This window comes from Saccopteryx leptura, chromosome 3, assembly GCF_036850995.1.
Source record: "Saccopteryx leptura isolate mSacLep1 chromosome 3, mSacLep1_pri_phased_curated, whole genome shotgun sequence".
Classification (NCBI taxonomy): Eukaryota; Metazoa; Chordata; class Mammalia; order Chiroptera; family Emballonuridae; genus Saccopteryx; species Saccopteryx leptura.
In genome coordinates this window covers 84,163,003-84,186,190 of record NC_089505.1, presented here as the reverse complement: position 1 = coordinate 84,186,190, position 23,188 = coordinate 84,163,003, and the positions used below count along the sequence as shown (strand labels likewise).

General features: G+C 49.8%; 1 protein-coding gene across 2 annotated transcripts in view; it reads left to right on the top strand.

The window, feature by feature from the left end:
* The window catches only part of NADK (NAD kinase), a 28,881-nt gene extending 6,085 nt beyond the window's left edge, over window positions 1-22,796 (top strand). The window contains exons 2-12 of one of the 2 annotated variants that reach the window (XM_066374815.1): window positions 11,754-11,969; window positions 13,734-13,817; window positions 17,388-17,517; window positions 17,827-17,935; window positions 18,025-18,110; window positions 18,619-18,721; window positions 19,013-19,167; window positions 19,394-19,493; window positions 19,584-19,741; window positions 20,287-20,369; window positions 20,849-22,796. In XM_066374815.1, coding sequence (XP_066230912.1) covers window positions 11,794-11,969; window positions 13,734-13,817; window positions 17,388-17,517; window positions 17,827-17,935; window positions 18,025-18,110; window positions 18,619-18,721; window positions 19,013-19,167; window positions 19,394-19,493; window positions 19,584-19,741; window positions 20,287-20,369; window positions 20,849-21,002 — 1,338 coding nt within the window. In that variant the 5' untranslated portion in view covers window positions 11,754-11,793 and the 3' untranslated portion in view covers window positions 21,003-22,796. The remainder of the gene's footprint in view (window positions 1-11,753; window positions 11,970-13,733; window positions 13,818-17,387; window positions 17,518-17,826; window positions 17,936-18,024; window positions 18,111-18,618; window positions 18,722-19,012; window positions 19,168-19,393; window positions 19,494-19,583; window positions 19,742-20,286; window positions 20,370-20,848) is intronic. The other variant, XM_066374814.1, reaches the window with a different exon arrangement.
* Window positions 22,797-23,188: the final 392 nt, after the last annotated feature.

Here is a 23,188-nt window from a genome sequence, read left to right as displayed (position 1 = left end):
AGCTTGCTTTAGGGAGTTTTTAGAAAGAGGTAGGGAGAGAGGGACAGAAACAGGAACATAAATCTATTCCTATATGTGCCCTGACCTAGGATCGAACTGGCAACTTCTGTGCTTCAGGATGATGTTCTAACCAACCGAGCTATCCTGTTTCTTAAGCCTTGTTAACAGGGCAAGTTTCTAATTTGAAGAAAGTCCAGTTTATCTGTTTTTTTACCTTTAATGGACTGTGCTTTTTATATCGTGTAAACAGTTCTCTTTAGCCCTAAGTCCCAAGGAAATTTCTCCTGTATTTTCTTACATAAGAGTTTTATAGTTTATGACTTATGCTAAATATAATTCATTTTGATCCATTTTGAGTTGGTTTTGTTTAAGGTGTGACGGAGCAATCTAGCCAGAGATGAGGTTTGCTTTTTTGCCTGTGGATGTCTGATTGCTCCAGGGCCATTTGCGGAAAAGATCTTTCCTCACTAGTTGCTTGTGCGCCTTTGGCAAAAGTCAGCTGAGTGCATTTGTGGGTTTTTTTTGTTTGTTTGTTTGTTTTTGTATTTTTCCGAAGTTGGAAACGGGGAGGCAGTCAGACAGACTCCTGCATGTGCCTGACCGGGATCCACCCGGCATGCCCACCAGGGGGCGATGCTCTACCCATCCGGGGTGTCACTCTGTTGCAACCAGAGCCATTCTAGCGCCTAAGGCAGAGGCCATGGAACCATCCTCAGTGCCTGGGCCAACTTTGCTCCAATGGAGCCTTGGCTAAGGGAGGGGAAAAGAGAGACAGGGGGAGGGGTGGAGAAGCAGATGGGCGCTTCTCCTGTGTGCCCTGGCCGGGAATCGAACCTGGGACTCCTGCACGCCAGGCCGACACTCTACCACTGAGCCAACCGACCAGGGCCACATTTGTTTTTATTTATTTATTTTTATTTTATTTGTTTTACAGAGACAGAGTCAGAGAGAGGAATAGACAGGGACAGACAGACAGGAACAGAGAGATGAGAAGCATCAATCATTAGTTTTTCGTTGCGCATTGCTACACCTTAGTTGTTCATTGATTGCTTTCTCATATGTGCCTTGACCATGGGCCTTCAGACCCCTTGCTGGAGCCAGCGACCTTGGGTCCAAGCTCATGAGTGTTTGCTCAAACCAGATGAGCCTGCGCTCAAGCTGGTGACCTTGGGGTCTCGAGCCTGGGTCCTCCACATCCCAGTCCGACGCTCCATCCACTGCGCCACCACCTGGTCAGGCGGCTGAGCACATTTGTGTGGGTCTGTCCCTGGACTCTGTTCTGTGCCATGGATCTGGGTTCTGCCTTCCACCAAATATGTAGCATGGTCTTGATTGTTACAGTTAGAGAGCTAGCCTCTCCCTTGTTCTTTTTATAGTGGTGTTAGCTATTCTAGTGCCTTTACTTTCCATGTACAGGGGTCCCCAAACTTTTTACACAGAGGGCCAGTTCACTGTCCCTCAGACCATTGGAGGGCCACCACATACAGTGCTCCTCTCACTGACCACCAATGAAAGAGGTGGCCCTTCCAGAAGTGCGGTGGGGGGCTGGATAAATGGCCTCAGGGGGCTGCATGCGGCTCACGGGCCGTAGTTTGGGGACGCCTGTTTTAGAAGAAGCTTGTCTATCTCTACAAAACAGTCTTGTCTGAATTTTATAGTATTTGAGTTAAATCACAGATTAATTTGAGGGAAGTGACATGCTGACTGTGTTGACCCGTCCAACCCAGGAGCAGGTACATCTCTCCTGGTTGATATCTTTAATTTCTCACCAGTGTTGGATGGTTTTCAGCATCCCAACCCTCCACACATTTTTTTTGTTTGTTTGTTTTGTTTTTTACATTTCTATGTCATTATTTTTAACGTGATGGTAAATGACACTTTCATTTCCGTTTCCATCGGCTTTGCCTCTTGGCTGGCTAGGACTTCGTGTTGTAGTCTTTCCAGCGGAGTGGTAAGAACAGATATCCGGTCTTGCTCCCAGTGTTGGGAAGACATTTATTTTTTTACTGTTAAGTAGGATGTTAACTGTAGGTTTTGTGTAGATATTCTTTATCAAGTTCAGGATGTTCCTTTTTATTCCTAGCTGCTGAGAATTTTTATCATAAATGGATATTGAGTTTTGTCAAATACATTTTTTTGCACCGATTCATGTAACCAGATGATTTTTTCTTTTTCTGTTAAGTTGCATTTCGTTGATTGAGCCAGCCTTGCACTCCCCAAAACAAACCCTGTTGGCAATTGATTTATTCTCTCTCTCTCTTTTTTATTTTTTTTTTATTTTTCTGAAGTGAAAGTAGGAGGCAGAAAGACAAATTGCCGCATGCGCCTGACCGGGATCCACCCGGCATGCCCATCAGGAGGTGATGCTCTGCCCATCTAGAGCATTGCTTCGTTGCTCAGCAACCAAGCTCTTAGCACCTGAGGTGGAGACCATGGAGCCATCCTCAGTGCCTGGGCAAACTTTGCTCCAGTGGAGCCTTGGCTGCGGGAGTGGAAGAGAAAGGAGAAGGGGAAGGGTAGAGAAGCAGATGGACGCTTCTGTGTGCCCTGGCTGGGAATTGAACCCGGACCTCCATACGCCAGGCCAATGCTGTACCACTGAGCCAACCTGCAAGGGCCCAGTTGATTTATTCTCTTTAAACATATATTGTGTTCCAATTAAGGCTACTTTGAATAGCACAAAATGTTACACTAAGACAGTGGTTCTCAAAGTGTGCGCCAGGGTGCATTGGTGCACCCTAGATCTCCAAGTGTGCCTGTGGTATTCCAGAGAAATATGTGCCTGTTGGGGACCAGAAAACCAACAGGGTTTTTGGAGTTTAGATTTTTGGGGGACAGAGGTATGGGGGATTGGCTGTAAGCTGACAGTCTGCCCAACCCCCCCACCTCACTTGCCTGATTAGGTTGCAAAAGACTGTTAAGCTGTGGTGCTGGATTGTTTACACTACCTGCCTTGTTCCCGGGAAAGACTGGAGTCAAGTTTCTTCTATCCTTTGTTTGGTGTAAAGTTAAGATGATATATATGGTGGAGTTTTTTTGCATTTGTTAAAATGCTTGGGTTGCCTTGGAAACATGATCAAAGATCTCATTGATTTGTTAATGGCCTCACTTTGCCCTATAAATAAAGCAAGATGCTGTTTTTGGGCTATTTTCTTAATTCTGCACTGTCCCCACTCGGGACCTGGAATTACTAGCTGCACTGGTTCATGGCATGTGCCCAGATATAAAAATAAATATAGTTACTCTAATATACCATTTCATTACAGAAATACCACTCTTTTTGTTAACACATCATTATTATATAATATCTATTATTAATACATCATTATATTATTTTTAGATAAATACACCCAAATAAAATGGATAGATTTCTCAAAAAGAAGCATGATATTGAAGAATCTGATTCTGGAAGTGAGCAAAAGTTAAGTGTAGGCCCTGGCCTGTTGGCTCAGTAGTAGAGTGTCGGCCTGGCGTGCAGGAGTCCCGGGTTCGATTCCCGGCCAGGGTACACAGGAGAAGCGCCCATCTGCTTCTCCATCCCTCCCCCTCTCCTTCCTCTCTCTCTCTTCCCCTCCCGCAGCCAGGGCTCCATTGGAGCAAAGTTGGCCCGGGCGCTGATGATGGTTCCATGGCCTCTGCTTCAGGCACTAGAATGGCTCTGGTTACATCAGAGCAATGCCCCAGGTGGGCAGGGCATCGCCCCCTGGTGGGCATGCCGCGTGGATCCCGGTCGGGAGCATGCGGGAGTCTGTCTAACTGCCTCCCCGTTTCCAACTTCAGAAAAATACAAAAAAAATTCCAAAAAAAAAAAAAAATTAAATGTAAATAAAATAGGACTTGAAGGCTGATGGGCAGGATTTAATTTATAGCATTTACCATCACTTAACACTGAACAATACGCTTGGATTAGAAACCCATTCCTGGAAGCTTCAAGTGATTTTGGTTTAACATTAACAGAAGAAGAAGAACTGGCAGCTGTATCCACCAATTGTGGATTGATGATTAAACATAAGGAATTGTCTCTTGAAGTCTTTTGGATTTCTATAAAAGAAGAATATGTGGCAATATCTAAAAAGCTTAGAACATTTTCCTACAATTTTCAACATCCTATTTATGTGAATTAGGATTTTCTACCCTCAACACAATTAAGAGTAAAAAGAGAAATTCTTCAATGTATTGATGAGGAAATGAGAGTTTGCCTTTCAAATATATGCCCAAACATTGAAGAAATCACTAGGACACATCAGGCTCATGTTTCTCATAAACACAAGCATGAAAAAACAACACATTTGCTCCAGGACCTGCCGAATTTACTAAATTGTACTAAGTATGTATCTATATATATATAAAAAGATAACTTTTGTCATTTTTTTTATTTTTTAATCCCTCCTTTTTACAAATTCTAAGAAGCGTAACTCAAAAAATGTAACATAAAAATGTTTTTTTAATGTCAGAATAAATTTAATTTTGTTGTATTTATTTCATTTAATTACCATAAAAGCACGTTTGGACTTTATATATTTTTTCTTTAACATTTGACTTAATTATTATAACATTTTTCTCAGAAATTTGTATAAAGTGCGCCTACAATTATTTGTAGGATTTTAAATGCGCCCCGACTTCAAAAAGTTTGAGAATCACTTTACTAAGACTAGGCAGAATATACTTATTTCTTGAACCTGGGCTCTAGTCTCCTAGACACTGCCCTCACAGCCCCTGGAGAGGGTGAGTCAGATGATAAGAGCCAGGCACCACAGGCCCTGGCGCTGTGGGCTGGGGGCCCAGCGGGATGGGGGCTGCTTCTGCTGGATGTATTTCTGTTCTTCTGTGTCCTGGTCCGGGACAGGGTTGCCTGTTTCTAGGCCCTGGTCTGCTGTTCTTACTTGTGCGGAAAGAGAAGTACATAGAGAACAAACAGCAACAGGGGCTCTGGAGTGTCCGCCTGCAGGGTGGGAAGTAAACATCTGTCGTAGTGTTTGCCGTCTCTGTCACAGCTGTTTATATGGTTGGTTGGCTTTTCCCTCGTGGGCTCTCTTTCCTCAGAAACACTTTGTGCCAGTATTTGTGGTTGTTTCCTTGTTAGAGCTTGCCCCCTCACAACTTGGCTGACAGGGACCCTTTCAGTGTCTTGCGGGCCGTTGCCTAGCACCGGACTGCTGGAACTCAGGCTGTCAAGTCCAAGATGCCAGCATCACTCCCTGGGCAAGGCCTTGCCCTTCCTGATACGCAGATCAGAGGAGACTCGTGTGCTGTTTCACTTGTGCTGTTGTGTGAGCAGGGTGGGGCCTCCTCAAGGCCTCTTGGTGACAGCTCATAACTCATTTTTAAGTCTGTCTCCTGTTTGTTGTAAGCCCACGTGGGACAGCTCGCCCCCAGCTGGGTGCTTGACTTGGTTTATGAGCTCCAGAGCAGTCAGGGCTGACGCCCATAGGTGGCTGCTGTTTGTCTGGGACAGTCTTTGTTATAAGTAAGTAAATGGGTCTATCTATGGTACATCAAGCCAGAACCGGCCTTCTTGTATCTCTTACCAGTTTTTCCCAGTGCCTTTCAGACACTGGCCATTCCTTCGGCCCCTCACTGGCCAGTGGTCTGTGCCCAACCCCCCCAGCTTCTTTCCAGACCCTTTCTTTTGGCTCCAAACGGAATCATGTGCCAGGTCAGTCCTTGGGTCTTTGCACCCCCACCCCAGGTTGCCCGTCTGGTACCTGGTTGTGAGAGCTCACCCCATGCAAACCAAGCAGATTTCTATGTCTAGACCAGCCAGTGCCTTGAGTTCCAGCCTTGAGTATGAGGCTGCCTGTGTGCCATCTCCCCTTGGCCAGGAACACTCAGGGGCACAGTGAGGACATTCCAGACACTGAAAGCCCCAAACAAAACAATTTCTGTAGCTTCAGTTCTAGGACAGGTAAGGAGACAGACCCCACTCGGGTTAGCCTAAGGGCGTGTAGCTCCAAGTGCTATGAAGAGAAGGGACTGAGAGGGAGAGGTGGGAGTGTTTTGTTTAAGATTTTATTTATTGGTTTTTAGAGAGAGGAGAGAGGAGAGAGATAGAGAAGGGGGGAAGAGTGGGAGCATCAAGTCATAATTGCTTCTCAGAGTGCCTTGACTGAACAAGCCCAGGGTTTTGAACCGGCAATCTCAGCATTCCAGGTCAACGCTTTATCCACTGCGCCACCACAGGCCAGGCTACTTGTTTGTTTTGATTGGGGGGAGGGTGTGAGGAGCATCAACTCGTAGTTGCTTCACTTTTAGCTGTTCATTGACAGCTTCTCATATGTGTCTTGATGGGGTTGGGGGGGGGTCACCCCAAGCCAGTGACCTTGGGATCATGTCAGTGATCCTGTACTCCAGTCGGCAGCCTTGGGGTTTTGAACTGGGAAATCTCGTTGTTCCAGGTTGACACTCGATCCACGGGTTGACACTGTGCCACCACTGGTCAGACAAATGGTAGAAGATTTTAATTGTAATGAAGTTCGGTTTCTTCCATAGTCTGTGCTTTTCATGCCCTACTATTTTAAAAACCTTTGCCAGACCCAAGGCCACTCCATCCCTTTCCTCTAAAAGTTTTGTAATTTGCCTGACCAGGCGGTGGCACAGTGGATAGAACGTCAAACTGGGATGCAGAGGACCCAGATTCGAGACCCTGAGATCACCGGCTTGAGCGCAGGCTCATCTGGTTTTAGCAAAGCTCACCAGCTTGGACCCAAGATCTCTGGCTAGAGCAAGGGGTTACTCGGTCTGCTGTAGCCCCACAGTCTAGGCACATATGAGAAAACAATCAATGAACAACTAAGGTCTCGCAACGAAAAACTGATGATTGATGCTTCTCATCTCTCTTTGTTCCTGTCTGTCTCTATCTATCCCTCTATCTGACTCTCACTGTCTCTGTAAAAAAAAAAAAAAAAAAAAAAAAGTTTTGTAATTTTTTTTTTATAAATAAATTTTTATTTTAATGGGGTGACATCAATAAATCAGGGTACATATATTCAAAGAAAACATTTCCAGGTTATCTTGTCATTTAGTTCTGTTGCATACCCATCACCAAAAGAGAGATCGTCCTCCGTCACCCTCTATCCAGTTTTCTTTGTACCCATCCCCCCCTCCCTCCTTCCCTCCCCCCACCCCCCATAACCACCACACTCCTGTCCATGTCTCTTAGTCTCGCTTTTATGTCCCACCAATGTATGGAATCCTGCAGTTCTTGTTTTTTTCTGATTCGCTTATTTCACTCTGCATAATGTTATCAAGATTCCACCATTCTGCTGTAAGTAATCCGATGTCATCATTTCTTCTAGCTGAATAGTATACCATGGTGTATATGTGCCCCATCTTCTTTATCCAGTCTTTATTTTTTATTTATTTTTTTTTCTTTTGTATTTTTCTGAAGCTGGAAACGGGGAGAGACAGTCAGACAGACTCCCACATGCGCCCGACTGGGATCCACCCGGCACGCCCACCAGGGGCGATGCTCTGCCCACCAGGGGGCGATGCTCTGCCCCTCCGGGGCATCGCTCTGCCGTGACCAGAGCCACTCTGGCGCCTGGGGCAGAGGCCAAGGAGCCATCCCCAGTGCCCGGGCCATCTTTGCTCCAATGAAGCCTTGGCTGCGGGCGGGGAAGAGAGAGACAGAGAGGAAGGGGGGGGTGGAGAAGCAAATGGGTGCTTCTCCTATGTGCCCTGGCCGGAAATCGAACCCAGGTCCCCTGCACGCCAGGCTGACGCTCTACCGCTGAGCCAACTGGCCAGGGCCCAGTCTTTATTTTTTTTACAGTGATTAAAAGCCTTTAAGCAAACTCTTGGCCAATACAGCAAGAATCCATAAAAGAGTAGTGTCCTTAACATGTTCACCAAGTCCAAGTTGGCCCCATCACCATGCCAAATCCCTGAAAAATGCAACCCAACCACAGTTCAGTCTGTTAGGAGCTGTCACAGGGAGCAGGAGTCCAGGAAAAGTCCACACAGGAAAAGTCCGCATGGCACTGGAATTGTTGTCACCATTCTATACTTTGCAGCTCATGTCCAAGTCCCAATGACCGCTGCTTCTAGCTGGTAATGATTCAGGTAGACTGGAAAAGCCATTTGCAGCATGCGTGGATATGGAGCTTCTGTTCTCCTCTGCCTGGAGAGATGAGACCAGGTTGCTTTTCCCTGGAGCTCTGCGACTGTGGCTTGGTAAAGAGAACCTTGGGATACACTAAGCAGTCTCGGTGTGACTTCTTCGGTGTTCCTTGGTTGAAGAGAAGTTTTGTAATTTTTGAGTCCACATTCACCTGGGGTGCGAGGAGAGCTTAGCCTCCTCCTTTCAGAAGTGGCTGTCAGGTTGTCCAGCTGTCCGAGAAAGGGTGGTCCTTCCCCTGTTGAAAATCCATTGGCTGCCCCTGCGCAGGCGTGCCTTCTGTCCCCTGGGCCTGTGTGTCTGTCTCAGCGTCAGTGCCACACTGTCTGCTCACTGCAGCTTCACAACACATGGTGACAATCGTGGTGGAGTCCTTCAGCCTTGTTTTCTCCGTCTCTGCTAGAATCAGCTTATCGTTACAGAAAAGTCTGCTGAGGTGTTGTTTGTTGGATTTGGGGAGAACTGAGATGTTGACCGTGTCTTGTCCTTCCATCCATGAACACCAACCAACCAGTGTCTTTCCCTTTCCTTGTTTTCTCTCTTCTCTGTCAGCAACATTTTGTCATTTTGAGTACTGATTATACACCCTTTTTTATTGAGGTGTAAGTGACATGTAACATTATATCGGTTTCAGGAGTACCACACTTTTAGATCATTTGTGTGTGGTGCCCAATGAGCTTCACCTCACTTAGTCATAGATTTTTTTTTTCCTTTGGGTGAGAATTTTTAAAACCTACTCTGAGCAGCTTTCAAATATGTGACAGTTGTTATTAACAACAGTCATCCAAGCTGCATGCTGACTGGCACAGCCCAGGACTTATGACCTTGTAACTGGAGGCAGTTCTCACGCTTTCAGCTGCATCTCTGCATGCTTTGTATTTTAATGCTGCTGGCACTGGTGCTTTTAAATTTCAGCTTCTTGTTGTTCATCGCTGGTAACAAATATCGCTGATTTTTGTATTGATTTGTCTCCTGCAGCCTTGCTAATAAAGTCACCTGTTGGATGTAGTCAGGTTTCTGTAGATCCCTTCTGATTCTCTGCACACAAGATCATGTCATCTGCCCCTGCACTTACCTGTTCCTCTTGTGGTCTGTTTCATTTTCTCGCCTCATTGCCTCAGACAGCCTCCAGCTGTAGTGATTGTATCAGACATGCTTTTATAAGTTCTGGTTTTCATTGACTTTTTCATCCATTTGGATAAAGATCCATGTTTCTCCAGCTGAGGAGGATAGTGACCCACGAGGGCAGTGTTGATCTCTGGGGGCTTTAAGGGCCCCTTGGGTGGACTGTGATGTGCAGGCGGTGGGGGGCTGCATTCAGGGACCCAGTCACTTTTGACCTCACCGCGGAGGCCCAGGTTTTTTTGGAGTCCTACACTTCCCCCCACTCTCCCTCCTCTCCCAACACCCTGCATCACTCTCCCAGGGCCACCTCCCTGGGGGCTAGGAGGTTTGTGCAAGAAAGAACACATGTGCTGTGACTGTCCTTCTTGTGTTCCTTTGTACGGAGGGAGTTGTGTGGGAGATTACCCTGCCGAGTTCTACCTGGGGGGCCTCATGGGGTCTTCCTTAGTGAGGGTCCTGTCCTTCTCTGCACCCCTTTGGCTTCCTGAGAAGGACACTATCAGGGTCACTGCCCTAGGCCATGGCACTGTGGGAGATTGTTGTGTCCCCCCCCCCCCTCGCTTTCTCTGTATTAGTTGGAAATTTTCTTAGAAAATTACTTTCTGATCCAAGAATCCCTCAATCAAAACTGGTTTACTTATTAGTTTTTCTCCAAATTCTGCCCTTTTTTCATTTTCCCGTGTATTGATTTCTGCCTCTATTTTTATCATCCCTCTTCCCTTCTTAGGCTTATTTTATTCTCTTCTTCCTTTAGTGAGTAAATCTTAGCTCGTTACTCTTTTTTTTTTCCGACAGAGTCAGAGAGAGGGACAGGTAGGGACAGACAGGAAGGGAGAGAGATGAGAAACATCAATTCCTCGTTGTGGCACCTTAGTTGTTCATTGATTGCTTTCTCATATGTGCCTTGACTGGGGGGCTACAGCAGAGCGAGTGATCCCTTGCTCAAGCCGGTGACCTTGGGCTTCAAGCCAGCGACCATGGGGCCATGTCTATGATCCCATGCTCAAGCCAGTGACCCAGTGTTCAAGCTAGTGACCCAGTGCTCAAGCTAGTAAGCCTACCCTGAAGCTGGATGAGCCCACGTTCAAGCTGGCAACCTTGGGGTTTCGAACCTGGGTACTCCATGTCCCAGTTCAACACTCCATCCACTATGCCACCGCATGGTCAAGCTCATTATTCTTCTTAAGAATTTCACCATAGGCCCTGGCTGAGTAACTCAATTGATATAGCATTGTCCCAATACACCAAAGTTGTAGGTTCAATCTCTGGTCAGGGCACATGTAAGAACAAAACAGTAAATGCATAAATAGGTGGAACAGCAAATTGATGTTTCTCTTTCTCTTTTTCCTCTCTTTCTACAATCAGTAAATTAAAAAAAAAAAGTCCCTGGCTGGGCAGTTCAGTGGATAGAGTGTCATCCTAGTACACCAAGGTTATGGGTTTGGTCCTGATCGGGGCATGTACAAGAAACAAAATGGAAGGAACAGCTAAGTGAAGTAGCAAGTTGATGCTCCTCTCTGTCTCCCTTTCTCTCCTTCTTTCTCCCTCTTTCTTTCTCCCTTGCTCTCTTTGTCCCCTGCCCCTGCTTTATTTCTCTCTCCTTGTTCCTTTCCTTTTGTCTCTCTCTCGTCCTTTCTTTCAAATCAATGGGAAACTTAAAAAAAAAAAAATTTCAGCACGGCCAACTGGGCGGCACAGTCTTTGGTTTCCTGTTGACACTGTTTCTTTCTTTTTCTGTAACTTTGGTGTTCACGTCCATGTTGAGCTCCAAGTGGGTTAAAAGAGAGTCCCAACATTCCCAGGGTTGGAGGATTGTTTTTGTTTCTGCTTTTGTTGCTGGTTTTATTGTGTTGCACTTGGAAGATAAGTTTCTGCCTTCACTCATTTTCAGAAGTTGAAGCTGTCTTTGAGGCTTAAGTAGGTCAGTTTGTGTGACTATTTTATTGGCACTGGACAAAAAGTGCAGGCTATGTTTGCAGGGCGTGGAGTCCATTGTGTACCTGCTGGTCGCTCTCATTAGTCACATTTACTCAGCTTTTCTGGACGAGAGGCGTCTGAGTCTCCATGAACTGTCTTCCCCGCCTGGTCCATGTGAGAAATGCCACCCCTCTAGCATGGTGGGTTTTATCATTTGACTTTTAGCTCCTGTAGGTTCTTTAAAAACCACAGATTCTTTTTTTATTTTTAATTTATTGATTTTAGAGAGAGAAGAAGGGAAAGAGCGAGCGTGAGACAGAAACATTTCTCTATTTCTGTATGTGCCTGACTGGGGATAGAACTGGCAACCTCTGTGCTTCGGGATGATGCTCTAACCACCTGAGCTATCCGGCCCAGGCTATAAAAACCAAAAATAGATTCTTGAGTTCATAAATATCTTTGGGTGGAAACAGGCTGTTTTCAAAGTCCTTTGGTAAGCGTACTTTAGCCATTCCCTTGACGGAGCAGGTGCGTTTGTGAATATAGACATGATTCTGTGTGTGTTCACTTACTTGCTTTATTTTGTTAAATTAAGGGATCAGCGTTCTTGTGACCGAAGTCCTCGTTTATCACTGATGGAGATGGAGCCAGAGAAGGTCAACGTGAGGAAGGGGCTAAGTGCAGACCCGTCCTACCGCTGCACTGCGTGCCATGGGGATGAGGATGTGGTGCCGGGCCACCCCATTCGGGGTCGAGCCAAGTCCCGCAGCCTGTCTGCCTCTCCCGGCCTGGCCAGCACCAAAGAGTTCAGGTATGGAGGCCCCCATGGCCCGCCACTTGCTTGGCCGCTGGGTTCCGTGCTGGGCTCACAAAGACTGTGACGAGGTCCCTGTCAGGGCTGTGTTGGTGCCTGTGGGCTGGACTGTGCAGGTCCCTGCAGGAGGTTGTGGGTGGGTGGGCACGTCTTCCCAGCCACATATGCATGGTGCTGCTCCGGCTCTGTCCTCAGTGGTGCCCACTCACTGTGGATGTGGAGGCGTGTGGCCACAGCTCAGCACCTGGCTGGCGGAGGGCCAAAGGCAGCCTCAGGGTTGGGCAAGTGTCTCCTCCTCCGTCGCCTAGGCTGGCGGTGCTGCTCTTGCACAAGACCTTGAGTAACAGTGCTAAGAGCCAGCGTGCGACCTGCCAGGCAGAGCTCGGTGATGGTGTCTGCGGACACTGCTCTGGTTCCCGGAAGGGTAAATGCCCAGGGCTCCAGTGGAGGCTGCCACAGCGAGCCTTGCCTCTGAGTAAGGGTCCCATCTGAAATGCAAGGGGAGTCCCAGGTAAAGCATGCAGTGTGTCAGATGACGAGGAGGAGCCCTCGGCCCTCCATTGTGTGCAGCGAGGCTTTCTGGGTAGAGGCTCTAGCCTGTGTGTGCGGGAGGCCAGCTGCAGCTTCTCCCAGCGGTGGTTCTCCCGAGTTTCGTTGACCCTCCCGATCCAGGCCACATGGTGCAGTGGTGGCTTCTGGCAGCAGGAATGGGTTTGGTTCTGTGGGTTTGCCTAACACACCCTTTTTGTTACAGAGGACAGGAGACCTGGCATGCGGTGCCTGGTCAAAGGTGCCTCTGCTTGTGGGTATTAGCAGGGGTGGAGAGAGAATATGTACAGTCACAGCCAAATACTGATTTAGACAAATCCACTGCAAACCCGTCTTCAAGATCTTTTGTCCCAAAAGCCCAGGTGTGGCTCCATGCATGTACTGGAGGACAGTGGGGGTCATCCTTTACCAGATACCAGGGCCCCTCGGGGCTTGCTGCACAAGGAGGATGCAAAGTCTGTTTTGTCTTCGTGGAACCCTGAGGTGGGCACTTAGAGACAAAAACCGTCTGCAGCTCTGTCTGGCTGTCCTTGTGGCAGGTTTTTATGGTGCATAGAAGGACCTTGAGGCTATTAGAGGTTGGTGTTGTGTGCAGGGGTGAACGCCTCCCTCCACCCTGCCACGTGGAGTGTCCTTACTTCCTGGGCCCCTAGCTGGGGCTGGTGCTAGACCTCCAAGGACAGGAGTGGGAGAGCAGCTGAGCGGCGTCTCAGGACGCACTGTCCACAGTGCCCTTTGTTTAGTGATCTGACTGTGGCTGAGTCACTTTAGTTACTGGGAAGTTGGGCCACTCAGGTAGCATCTTCTTTATTGACAACACAACTCAGTGAGTGTCTTCATTAGAATTTAATCTAGGGGTGGTTTCTAAGATCCTGATTGCCACATGTGGACCGGAGCACTGGTCCTGAGTCGGACACCATGAAATTCAGATTTCAGGCCTGTCCCCAACGCTGTGTTTTTCTGTTTTGGGGTGGGCCTTCATCTAAGGATTGTTCTAGGTGTGCCTGAGTGTCTCTAATTGCTGTTGCTACCAGGACAGCGTGTGGCACTCAAATCAGCTCTGCAGACTAGGGCAGAATCTTGCAGGACCACACTGAACAAATGACAGCATTGTTTGGATGAAAACATTCGTGAGAGTCTAATGTAGTCTGTACTGTGTCTTCACATGTGCATCTTGGCTGACTGATGACTTATCCTTGTATTCTCTCACAGGAGGACCCGCTCTCTGCACGGGCCGTGCCCCGTGACCACTTTTGGACCAAAGGCCTGCGTGCTGCAGAACCCCCAGACCATCATGTGAGTGTGTGGGAGGCTCCCTGCCCTGGGAGTGTGCCTTGTGGGATCACTGTTCTGTGGAAGGGGCTCGGAGTGAGAAGTCCCTTGAGTGTAGGTCTTCCGGTGCCTTTGAGAACGTGGGCGTGGGGACAGGGTGTGCCCAGACATTTTTTTTCCTCCCAGTAAAAATTTCAGGAGGAAAAATGAGATATTTTATTCTCACACATTCAGTGGGTCAAATAAAATGTAAAACCAGCTTTTTTAAAAATATGAGTTTACTTGTTTGAGACAGACTTGGCCTCATAGGTGCTGCTTGTACGCCATCTGCATGTGGCGGCAGCCTGAGGGAGTGCACCTGGGGCAGGCGTGCACCTGGGGTGGCTCGTGGTGCCCCAGGAGACACTGTTAGGGCGATGTCACTGAACTTGAATTGACTCACCATCCGCCCAGCTTCTCCCTGTGGTTTGGTGGCCCTGGAGGGAGGGAGCTGCATTAGCATGGGTGGCCTGGCTGTGTTGGTGTCTTATGGCATAACTAACATGACTTTTCTGATGTTGGTGCTTTACATTAAAAAAAAAATTAGTCTGACCAGGTGGTGGTGCAGTGGATAGAGCGTCGGACTAGGATGCGGAAGGACCCAGGTTCGAGACCCTGAGGTCGCCAGCTTGAGCGCAGGCTCATCTGGTTTGAGCAAAAAGCTCACCAGCTTGGACCCAAGGTCGCTGGCTCCAGCAAGGGGTTACTCGGTCTGCTGAAGGCCCGCGGTCAAGGCACATATGAGACATATGAGAAAGCAATCAATGAACAACTAAGAAGTCGCAACGCGCAATGAAAAACTAATGATTGATGCTTCTCATCTTTCTCCGTTCCTGTCTGTCTGTCCCTGTCTATCTCTGCCTCTGTAAAAAACAACAACAACAACAACAAAAAACCCAGAATTCTGACCCTGGCTGATTAGCTCAGTCATTAAGAGTGTCCTGAAACAGCAAGGTTGCAGGTTTGATCTTTATCAGGGCACGTACAGGAAGCAACCAATGGATGCATAACTCAGTGCAACAACAAATGAATGCTTCTCTCTTTCTCTGTCTCCGTTCTTCTGTCTCTCTACAGTCAATCAATAAATGTTTTTAAAAATCAGAATTTATTTCAAGGCCTCGGGGCAGGGGTGCCAGCTCTCCTAATGCCACTAACTCACCAGTGGGTCTTTGTGCCCCCACCTGTCCCCACCCCCTCAGCATGGGGTGTGGTGACTGCCTGTGCTGCCACCTCCAGGCCACCTATGGAACTGCTGTGCAAAGTGTGAAGGGCGGTGCTGCATCATCCCAGGGAGGGGACTGCCCTGCTCCCTGCAGAAGCTGAGGGCTGGTCAGCACAGAGCAGCTCTAATGGTAGTGCCTCTGCCCATCCAGGTGCTGTCTGGTTACTGGGTTCTGATCCCGCCTTTGCCGCCGCCCCTCCTACTGTTTTGTCCATTGTGGACTCCTCATGTTCCCTCTGGCGCTCCCACAGTCCACAGTAGACACATGGGTAACCTGGCCCACCCTGGTGTCTCCAAACCCAAAGCCCCCTGGCCGCTGCTGCTCCTAGCCCTGCCTGGTGGTTAGCTCCCGCCTTGCCTCTTCCCACACCTTTCTGCTTTTGGCTCCAGACTGACGCCGCTGTAGCCTTTCACCAGCTGCCTGAGGGTCCTTTCTACATTTTCTGGTCTAGGCAGAGCTATCTTTCCTGTCACTCACATTCTGGTTTAAATCCTGGTTTAAGTGCCATCCAGCCTTAATTAGCCATCGCTCATTCCCAGCCAAGCCCCCAAGCACCATCCATGTGTTCTAGCCTCATGAACCTCAGTTGGAGGCTCAGGTGGCATCTGAGCTGCACCCTGAGGTCAAGGGAGGTTGTTCCGGGCGGAGTGCCCTGGCCAGAGGCTGTGGGCTACCCAGCCCAGGTTCCAGAGCCGCTGGAATAGATCAAGATGCCTGGGGCACCTGACGGGCTCGTCCTGTCCACCAACGGCAGCCAAGCTCAGCTGGCCAGCTTACCTGGGCATCTCGGGTCCAGCCTCTACTGTTAAAAGTGATCCTGAGGACTGCTTAAGTAGGTGATTAGGCAAGAGAACCCTGTAAACAAAGATTAGGTGTGATTTTGGTTTAAGTTTTCACTTCAGGAAACCCTCCTGACTCAGTCATCCCATGCAGCCTTCAGCGTGTCACTCCAGGTTATGCTGTGCTTTCAGTTTGGGGATTAGAAGTTAGGTTCATAATGCAAATGCACAGTTGGGAGAGTTGGGGCACCCAGGTGTGCTATATGCCTATCATTCGAGCAGTTTTAGGTTCACAACAAATTTGAGGGGAAGGTACAGAGATTTCGCATCTGCCCCCACTCACGCACAGCCTGTCCCCCACTGTGGACATTCCCACAGAGGGTGCATGTGTCACAACTAAGAACCTGCATTGACATGGCATCCTCACATTAGGGTGATTTGGTGCTGTGCACTCTGTGGTTTGCACAGATGTGAAATGACAAGTGTTCACCAGGACAATCACAGAGGAGTTTCACTGCCCCCAAATCCTGACACTGATTTTTTTTTTTTTTTTTTTTTTTACAGAGACAGAGTCAGAGAGAAGGATAGACAGGGACAGACAGACAGGAATGGAGAGAGATGAGAAGCATCAATCATCAGTTTTTCCTTGCGACACCTTAGTTATTCATTGATTGCTTTCTCATATGTGCCTTGACCATGGGCCTTCAGCAGACTGAGGAACCCCTTGCTCGAACCAGCGACCTTGGGTCTAAGCTGGTGAGCTTTGCTCAAACCAGATGAGCCTGCGCTCAAGCTGGCGACTTAGGGGTCTCGAACCTTGGTCCTCTGCATCCCAGTCCGATGCTCTATCCACTGTGCCACCGCCTGGTCAGGCGCTACTGACTTTTAAGCTAGGTGGTTTTTAATTGTAAAAGTTTAGAGTCAACTGTGGGGGAGGTAAGGGTGTTATATTCAGTGGGACACTTGAATCCATGTAAATACAATAAATTAAAATTTAAAAAAGTATTAGGAAAAATTTTTTAAAAAGTGTCAACTGAGTTATTCACGCAGTGGTATAGACGTGGACTTCACCCCATGTACAAGTCAGCAGGAAGCCTGGGTCCTGAGAGTCTACAGTGGTCTTTGGGCACAGTGCCCTGTAGGTGGTTTGGGTATCTGTGGGAAGCCTGGCATCCTCTGCCTTGTGCAGGGAGGTGTTAGGGTTAGAGTTCGAGTATTAGGCAAAGGGCACTGGCCTGGGGTTTCTGCTGGAGCAGTTCTGAGTAATGTTTGTTCCAGGACCTGTCAGAGAGTGTTTTTAGGGGCTAAAGAACAGCGTGTGTGAGATCAGGAACCACGGAGGTGAATCGTGCGGGCGTCAGGCAGCCAGTGCCTGGGAGATGTGGCTTCTGAGGGCCTTCCAGGTGGGATGAAGACCTCCCACCTGGAGGGAGGGAGGCCAGCCATTGTGGACTTGGCTGACCCAGCTGTGGGGCCTGTGCAGGACCCGACACAACTGTTGAGGAGGCATGTGCTATGCCTGTTCTCATGTAAACACCCCTTTCTCGTAAAAGGCACATCCAGGACCCAGCCAGCCAGCGACTGACGTGGAACAAGGCCCCAAAGAGTGTTCTCGTCATCAAGAAGATCCGGGACGCCAGCCTGCTACAGCCCTTCAAGGAGCTCTGCATGTACTTGATGGAGGTGAGCAGGTGGGGGGCGACTCCGGAAGTTCCCTCTGTCATCTCCCTGCTTCCCTCTGTGCCAGCAGGATCTCACCTTGAGTGTTGGGTGTCATAGAGTGGGGCACAGGGCAGGCCTCCTGCCCGGGTTTCCAGGGGTCTGAGTCCAGGGCTAGTGAAGTCAGAGGCTCACTCCATAGTCTCAGGCCACTGTCTGTGCAGTGAAGGCGGTCTGCAGCCAAGACACTGGAAGTGGTTTTCCCCAATCGCAAAGGGCTGGAGATGGCCAGGCCTTGTTTGTGGTGGGGCTGATGCGCCCATCTGCCCCCAGGAGAACAGCATGCTTGTGTATGTGGAGAAGAAGGTACTAGAAGACCCCGCCATCGTGGGTGACGACAGCTTCGGGCCAGTGAAGAAGAAGTTCTGCACCTTCAGAGAAGGCAAGCTGCCTGGTCCTGTGCCTGCGGGAGTGCCCAGCATCCTGCCCCATCCTGGGCAGTGCGAATGCTTTTCTTGTTCTGCTTTCTAGACTATGATGACATTTCCAACCAGATTGATTTCATCATCTGCCTGGGGGGTGACGGGACCCTGTTGTACGCCTCCTCGCTGTTTCAGGTGAGGTCTCATGCCACTTCATGCTGCAGGGCTGAGCAGTTAGCTGTCCAGTGCTCTCAATCTAATGCAGATGCAGATTTGCAAACAGGCCAGGTGGTGTGCCTGCTCTGTCTGGGGTTTTAAGCTGGGGGAGAGTGGGGCTGTGGTGGGGTCTGGGGCACAAGGGCAGCATTGTAGGCTGACCTTCCAGGGCATGGAGGGGACTCTGAGCTGTGCCAGAAGGTGAGGGTTTGCACAGAAGCCTAGTGAGGTCATCCTGAGTTTTGAGCTGACCGTCACTTCTGGCCAGGCTCCAGCCAGGAATATCAGACGTCAGGCATGGAGGCTGCTGATCAGGGCCTGGACACGAGCTTCTCCTGGCCTTGTTGACCTCAGTGGTTACTTCACGTCAGCCACGTCCCACCATCCCTGCCAGGCACCAACCCTGGGGCACTTGTGGTTGTGTGACATGGATGATTTTTGGGTAGACTGGCCCGAGACTGAGTGACCATCCCCATTGACTCAACAGGGCAGCGTGCCTCCGGTTATGGCATTCCACTTGGGCTCCCTGGGCTTCTTGACTCCCTTCAACTTTGAGAACTTTCAGACCCAAGTTACTCAGGTGATACAGGGTGAGTCAGAATGTTCTGGAACTGGCTCTGTCTTCTCTCTTGGTTTTGGGTTTGATGTGCATAGTAACATTTGAGTTTTTAGAGATTCACAGACTTCTAAATTTTGACTGGTTCAGACATTTGTTCCTTATATTGAGAGGTCTGAGCAGATCATAGGTTTAAGGCACTGTATGTGTTGAGTAGCAGTGACTTGATTTTCAGAAAAGACAAGAATATTACTCTCGCTTTGGGAGAAGAAAGGGGGGTGCTCCCTGCTTCTTCCTCTGAGGTATGACCCATCTGGGCCCCCAGGCAATGCAGCTGTTATTCTTCGGAGCCGGCTGAATGTCAAGGTCGTGAAGGAGCTCAGAGGGAAGAAGACTGCCATCCCCAATGGGGTCAGTGAGAATGGGGTTCTGGCCTCAGAGCGGGACACAGAGGTCGGAAAGCAGGTCATGCAGTACCAGGTTTGTGGACATGTCCTTTGGCTTGTCTCCGGCTGTCTGTGGCCTTGGGAAGGAGCACAGGGTGAGGGGACTTTGGATGGACCCAAGGGGAGCCCTAGCCCATCCTCAGGACCTTTCAGACAACCCAGGAGCAACACAGGTGCTGGTGGGGCAGACTCACCGGGAGGCGCTGCCTGGCCCCTCTGTGCAGTGGCCTCACCATCCCTTCCCCCACTCCTACCCCCAGGTTTTGAACGAGGTGGTGATCGACAGAGGCCCCTCCTCCTACCTGTCCAATGTAGACGTCTACCTGGACGGGCACCTCATCACCACGGTGCAGGGCGATGGTACGTGGGCATTGGGTCTCTTGTGGGCACCCTGGGAATTCCGCACCGGGTGGAGGGCCATGGAGAGTGACCCAGGGACCTGTTCCTCAGGTGTGATTGTCTCCACCCCGACGGGCAGCACGGCATATGCGGCGGCAGCTGGGGCCTCCATGATCCACCCCAACGTGCCAGCCATGATGATCACGCCCATCTGCCCCCACTCACTGTCATTCCGGCCCATTGTGGTCCCCGCAGGGGTCGAGCTCAAGGTCAGAACCCATGCTCTCCACTTTTTCTGGTTTGAGTCCTTGCCTGGGACCTGTAGTACTGACCACCGGTTCTGGGCCAAGGTGGCCCTGTTCCTCCATGCCTCTAGGCTGTGGGCCCCACCGTGCTGAGTGCCAGAAAAGGCCTTCCTCCCGTCTTTATCTCTGCCCACTGGGCTCATGCCACTAAGGTTGTAGTGGGAGAGTGCAGTCGTGCTCTCTGTCCTTATGGAGTAGGGCCTGTTCCTGTTGATTGGGGACTGGGTGAGCGGCCCCAGGTGAGGAATGAACTCTGGTGGGTGGGCCCGCCTCTGCACAAAGCTCAGTGAGCTAGACCAGACACCTGGACAGCCATCTGTCTTCTGTCCCCCAGAGCTGATGTCAGCAAGACATATAATGCTTTCATGTCCTGGAACTGGCCTTGGCCTGTAGTGGGTGCTGTGGACACCTCCAGTGCTCCCCCTGGTCTGTGCCACCCTGTCAGGGTGGGGGTCTAGGTGCCAGCTGTGCCCATGCAAGCTCATACCTTTCCTGCTTAATCCTTTTAGATCATGCTGTCACCAGAAGCAAGGAACACCGTGTGGGTGTCCTTTGATGGACGGAAGAGGCAGGAGATCCGCCACGGAGACAGGTGGGTGGACCGCTGGTCTAGAGGCGGATGTGAAGAATTAGGTGTGTGCTGGTCTGCTGCCCTCAGTCCCTGCCAGGGGTGACATGTGCAACCTGGAAGCACAACTTATCACCAAGAGTCCTTGTCTCATATTGTCATATCGGGGGAATCCACGCCTTTCGTACAGCCTGTCACACACATAGGTTGCTGTGCATGGCCGTGTTGATGGTGACTTGTTTAGCTCCCTTCTGGCTGCACCTGTCAGCTCTGTCCCCTCATCGTCCCTGTCCCTCCCGGGGTCTTCTCCAAGGACTAGGGTGGGCTAAGCATGTCCATGGCTCTGTCCCAGGACATACAACAGTACCACTGGGGCCCGTGGGCAGGCTGGGGAGCCATGGTGAGGGTGGGTGCTGCCTTGGGGAGGGTCCTGACTGGACTGGGTGGCAGGTGCCATGTGACTGGCAGGTGCCTGGGCTCAGCGTGCTGTGTTGTGTCCCTAGCATCAGCATCACTACCTCGTGCTACCCGCTCCCCTCCATCTGCGTCCGAGACCCTGTGAGCGACTGGTTTGAGAGCCTGGCCCAGTGTCTGCACTGGAACGTGCGCAAGCGGCAGGCACACTTCACAGACGAGGAGGGTGAGGAGGAGGGCTAGCCACGCGCCTGCTGCTTGTGGGCGCTGTCCACAGTCGTGCCTGTGCGGGCGGGCATCAGATGTCACGTCACTTCTGTCTGGAGCCAGAGAAAGAGCCTGGAATCTGCCTTTTGTCGACCTGATCAGCCGTTTTTAACATTTTAAATGAGACTTTTTTTTTTTTTTTGCATTTCTAAATAAGCCCAGTAAGCAACAGCCAGAGGTCTGAAAGCAACATTGCACTCTGCTTTTGTCAGAGCCTATCTCCGGGCAGGGGTCTGAGCTGCATGGGTTCTTTGTAATTCCTTGTTAGGAAACTTCACAAATCAGTCTATTACATTGAGGGGATCAGAATGGATGGATCTATCCTTTGGTGTTGAAATAAATGTCTCACAGCCAAAAGTCTTCCTTTAGCCACACGCTTTCCCTAATCTTGCACCTTCCCCTAAATCTCGAGGGGAACATGTGTGAAGAGCACTTGGGAAGTGACTGCTGGCTGGTAAGCGATGGTTCTCCTCCCTTACTTTTGCCTGCGCAGTCCCCAGGCCCTGACTTCTACCCCTGCTTTGGTGTGACAGGTACCACAGAGTGTCACAGTGGCCTGTGAACCTGGTAGTGGCCAGGTGAAAGATCAACCCACACACATTCCTCACGGTCAGGGTCAGCACCCTCCACACCTGGAAGGCATTTTAAATTCTATAATTTTTAGAGTCTCCTAAAACTCTAGAGTGCTTTTGTGCAGGTTCTGTTAGGCACAGTTGGAAGATTTCAGAGGGAAAGGTTTGTACTTTGGTGAAATGGAGCCTTAGTCCTTGTTTGTGTGTGTTCTCTGACATGTGTGGGACCATCTGTTCAGTCCGGCGTGGCCACCATGGGGTGACTATTAGAAAACCATGGGCCTTTGCAGTCATCACAAAAAGCCTGGGACAAATAGGTTAGTGCAGAGGGGGGAGTGGTGACATTTCCTGTGGGTTCTGTGGTACAAAGACACCCCATCATTCCAGCAGTCACCTCTCCCTTGGCCAGCTGGCTGGGGTGTGTGCAAGCATGTGCACGTGTGTTTGCCACACAGGACCCAGAGCCTGTGTGGAGTCCATAGTAGGAGCCGACGCTCTCTGTGCATGTGGCTTTGGCCCCCTTGCCCAACAGTTGTCCTAAATCTGGGCCTGTTTCAAATGCTGATTTCTCTTTGGCATTTCATCTAATAGATTGTGAGGAAGGGAAGGGCTGAACACCAACCCTGGGCATCAAATCTGGAGTGATGGGCAGGGCTGTGCCATGCCCATTGGAGAGACATGTGCCCCAATTTTGTGCTAATTAGGTGTCCAGGGTCACATGTGCACCACCCTCTGTGGGGTCTCTAGAGAGCTGGATCTGCAGCCTGAGCACTGTCTCTGCTGTCGTGTGTGTGTTAAGAGTCCCCTACTCTTATCCCTGGGAGGGCGCTTAAGCATCTGGACCTCAGTGGTGCTTGCCAGTTGGCCTGGTTTTGAGCATGCAGGTGGACTCTCACTGCTACCTGTCTGCCCATCTGGCAGAACAGCCTCATGCAGGCTGAGAGGGAGCTGAATGCAAATCCCCAGCTTTAGGTCCAAAAGAGGGACGTTTGGAATTTGGATCACCTGTTTGGCCAAAAAAAAAAAATTAACCCAGCCCTGAAGTAGCATGAATGTTGGGATAATCTAGAAAGCTTTGGATTTTTTGAAGTAAATTCTTAATGTTTCATATTGTTAATATCCTGGAAATTTATTAAATGTTGCTGAAAGCTTTATTACTATTTTCAGATCCTTTCAATAAACAGACTTGTTTTAAAAATGGTGTTGAGTGACTTTATTAGTTGGTTCTTTGTAACCAACTCAGAACACTGAAATAGGTGGGCTGGGTCCTCCAGAGTCCATGGATACCCAGCACGTGCCCTCAGCATACATGGGAGATGGCGCTCTGTTCTGGCAGCCCCGAGAATCCTGTCCCAACTGCTCCCTCAGCCAATCTGTAAGTACTGGCAGGCCTCAGGATTTGGCAGGTGTCCTCCCCAAGGGGCTCGGGACTAGGTGTCCTTGGGCAGGGGCTGTGGGTGTGGACACCTGTCCTGCAGGGAGGAGCAGAAGGGGTGAGAGACTACAGAAAGGATGGGGACCAAATTTAGAGGGGGGGTGCTCTGAGTCCCCAGAGGTCCTCACCCTGCTCCATCCTGGCCTGTTGGGGCA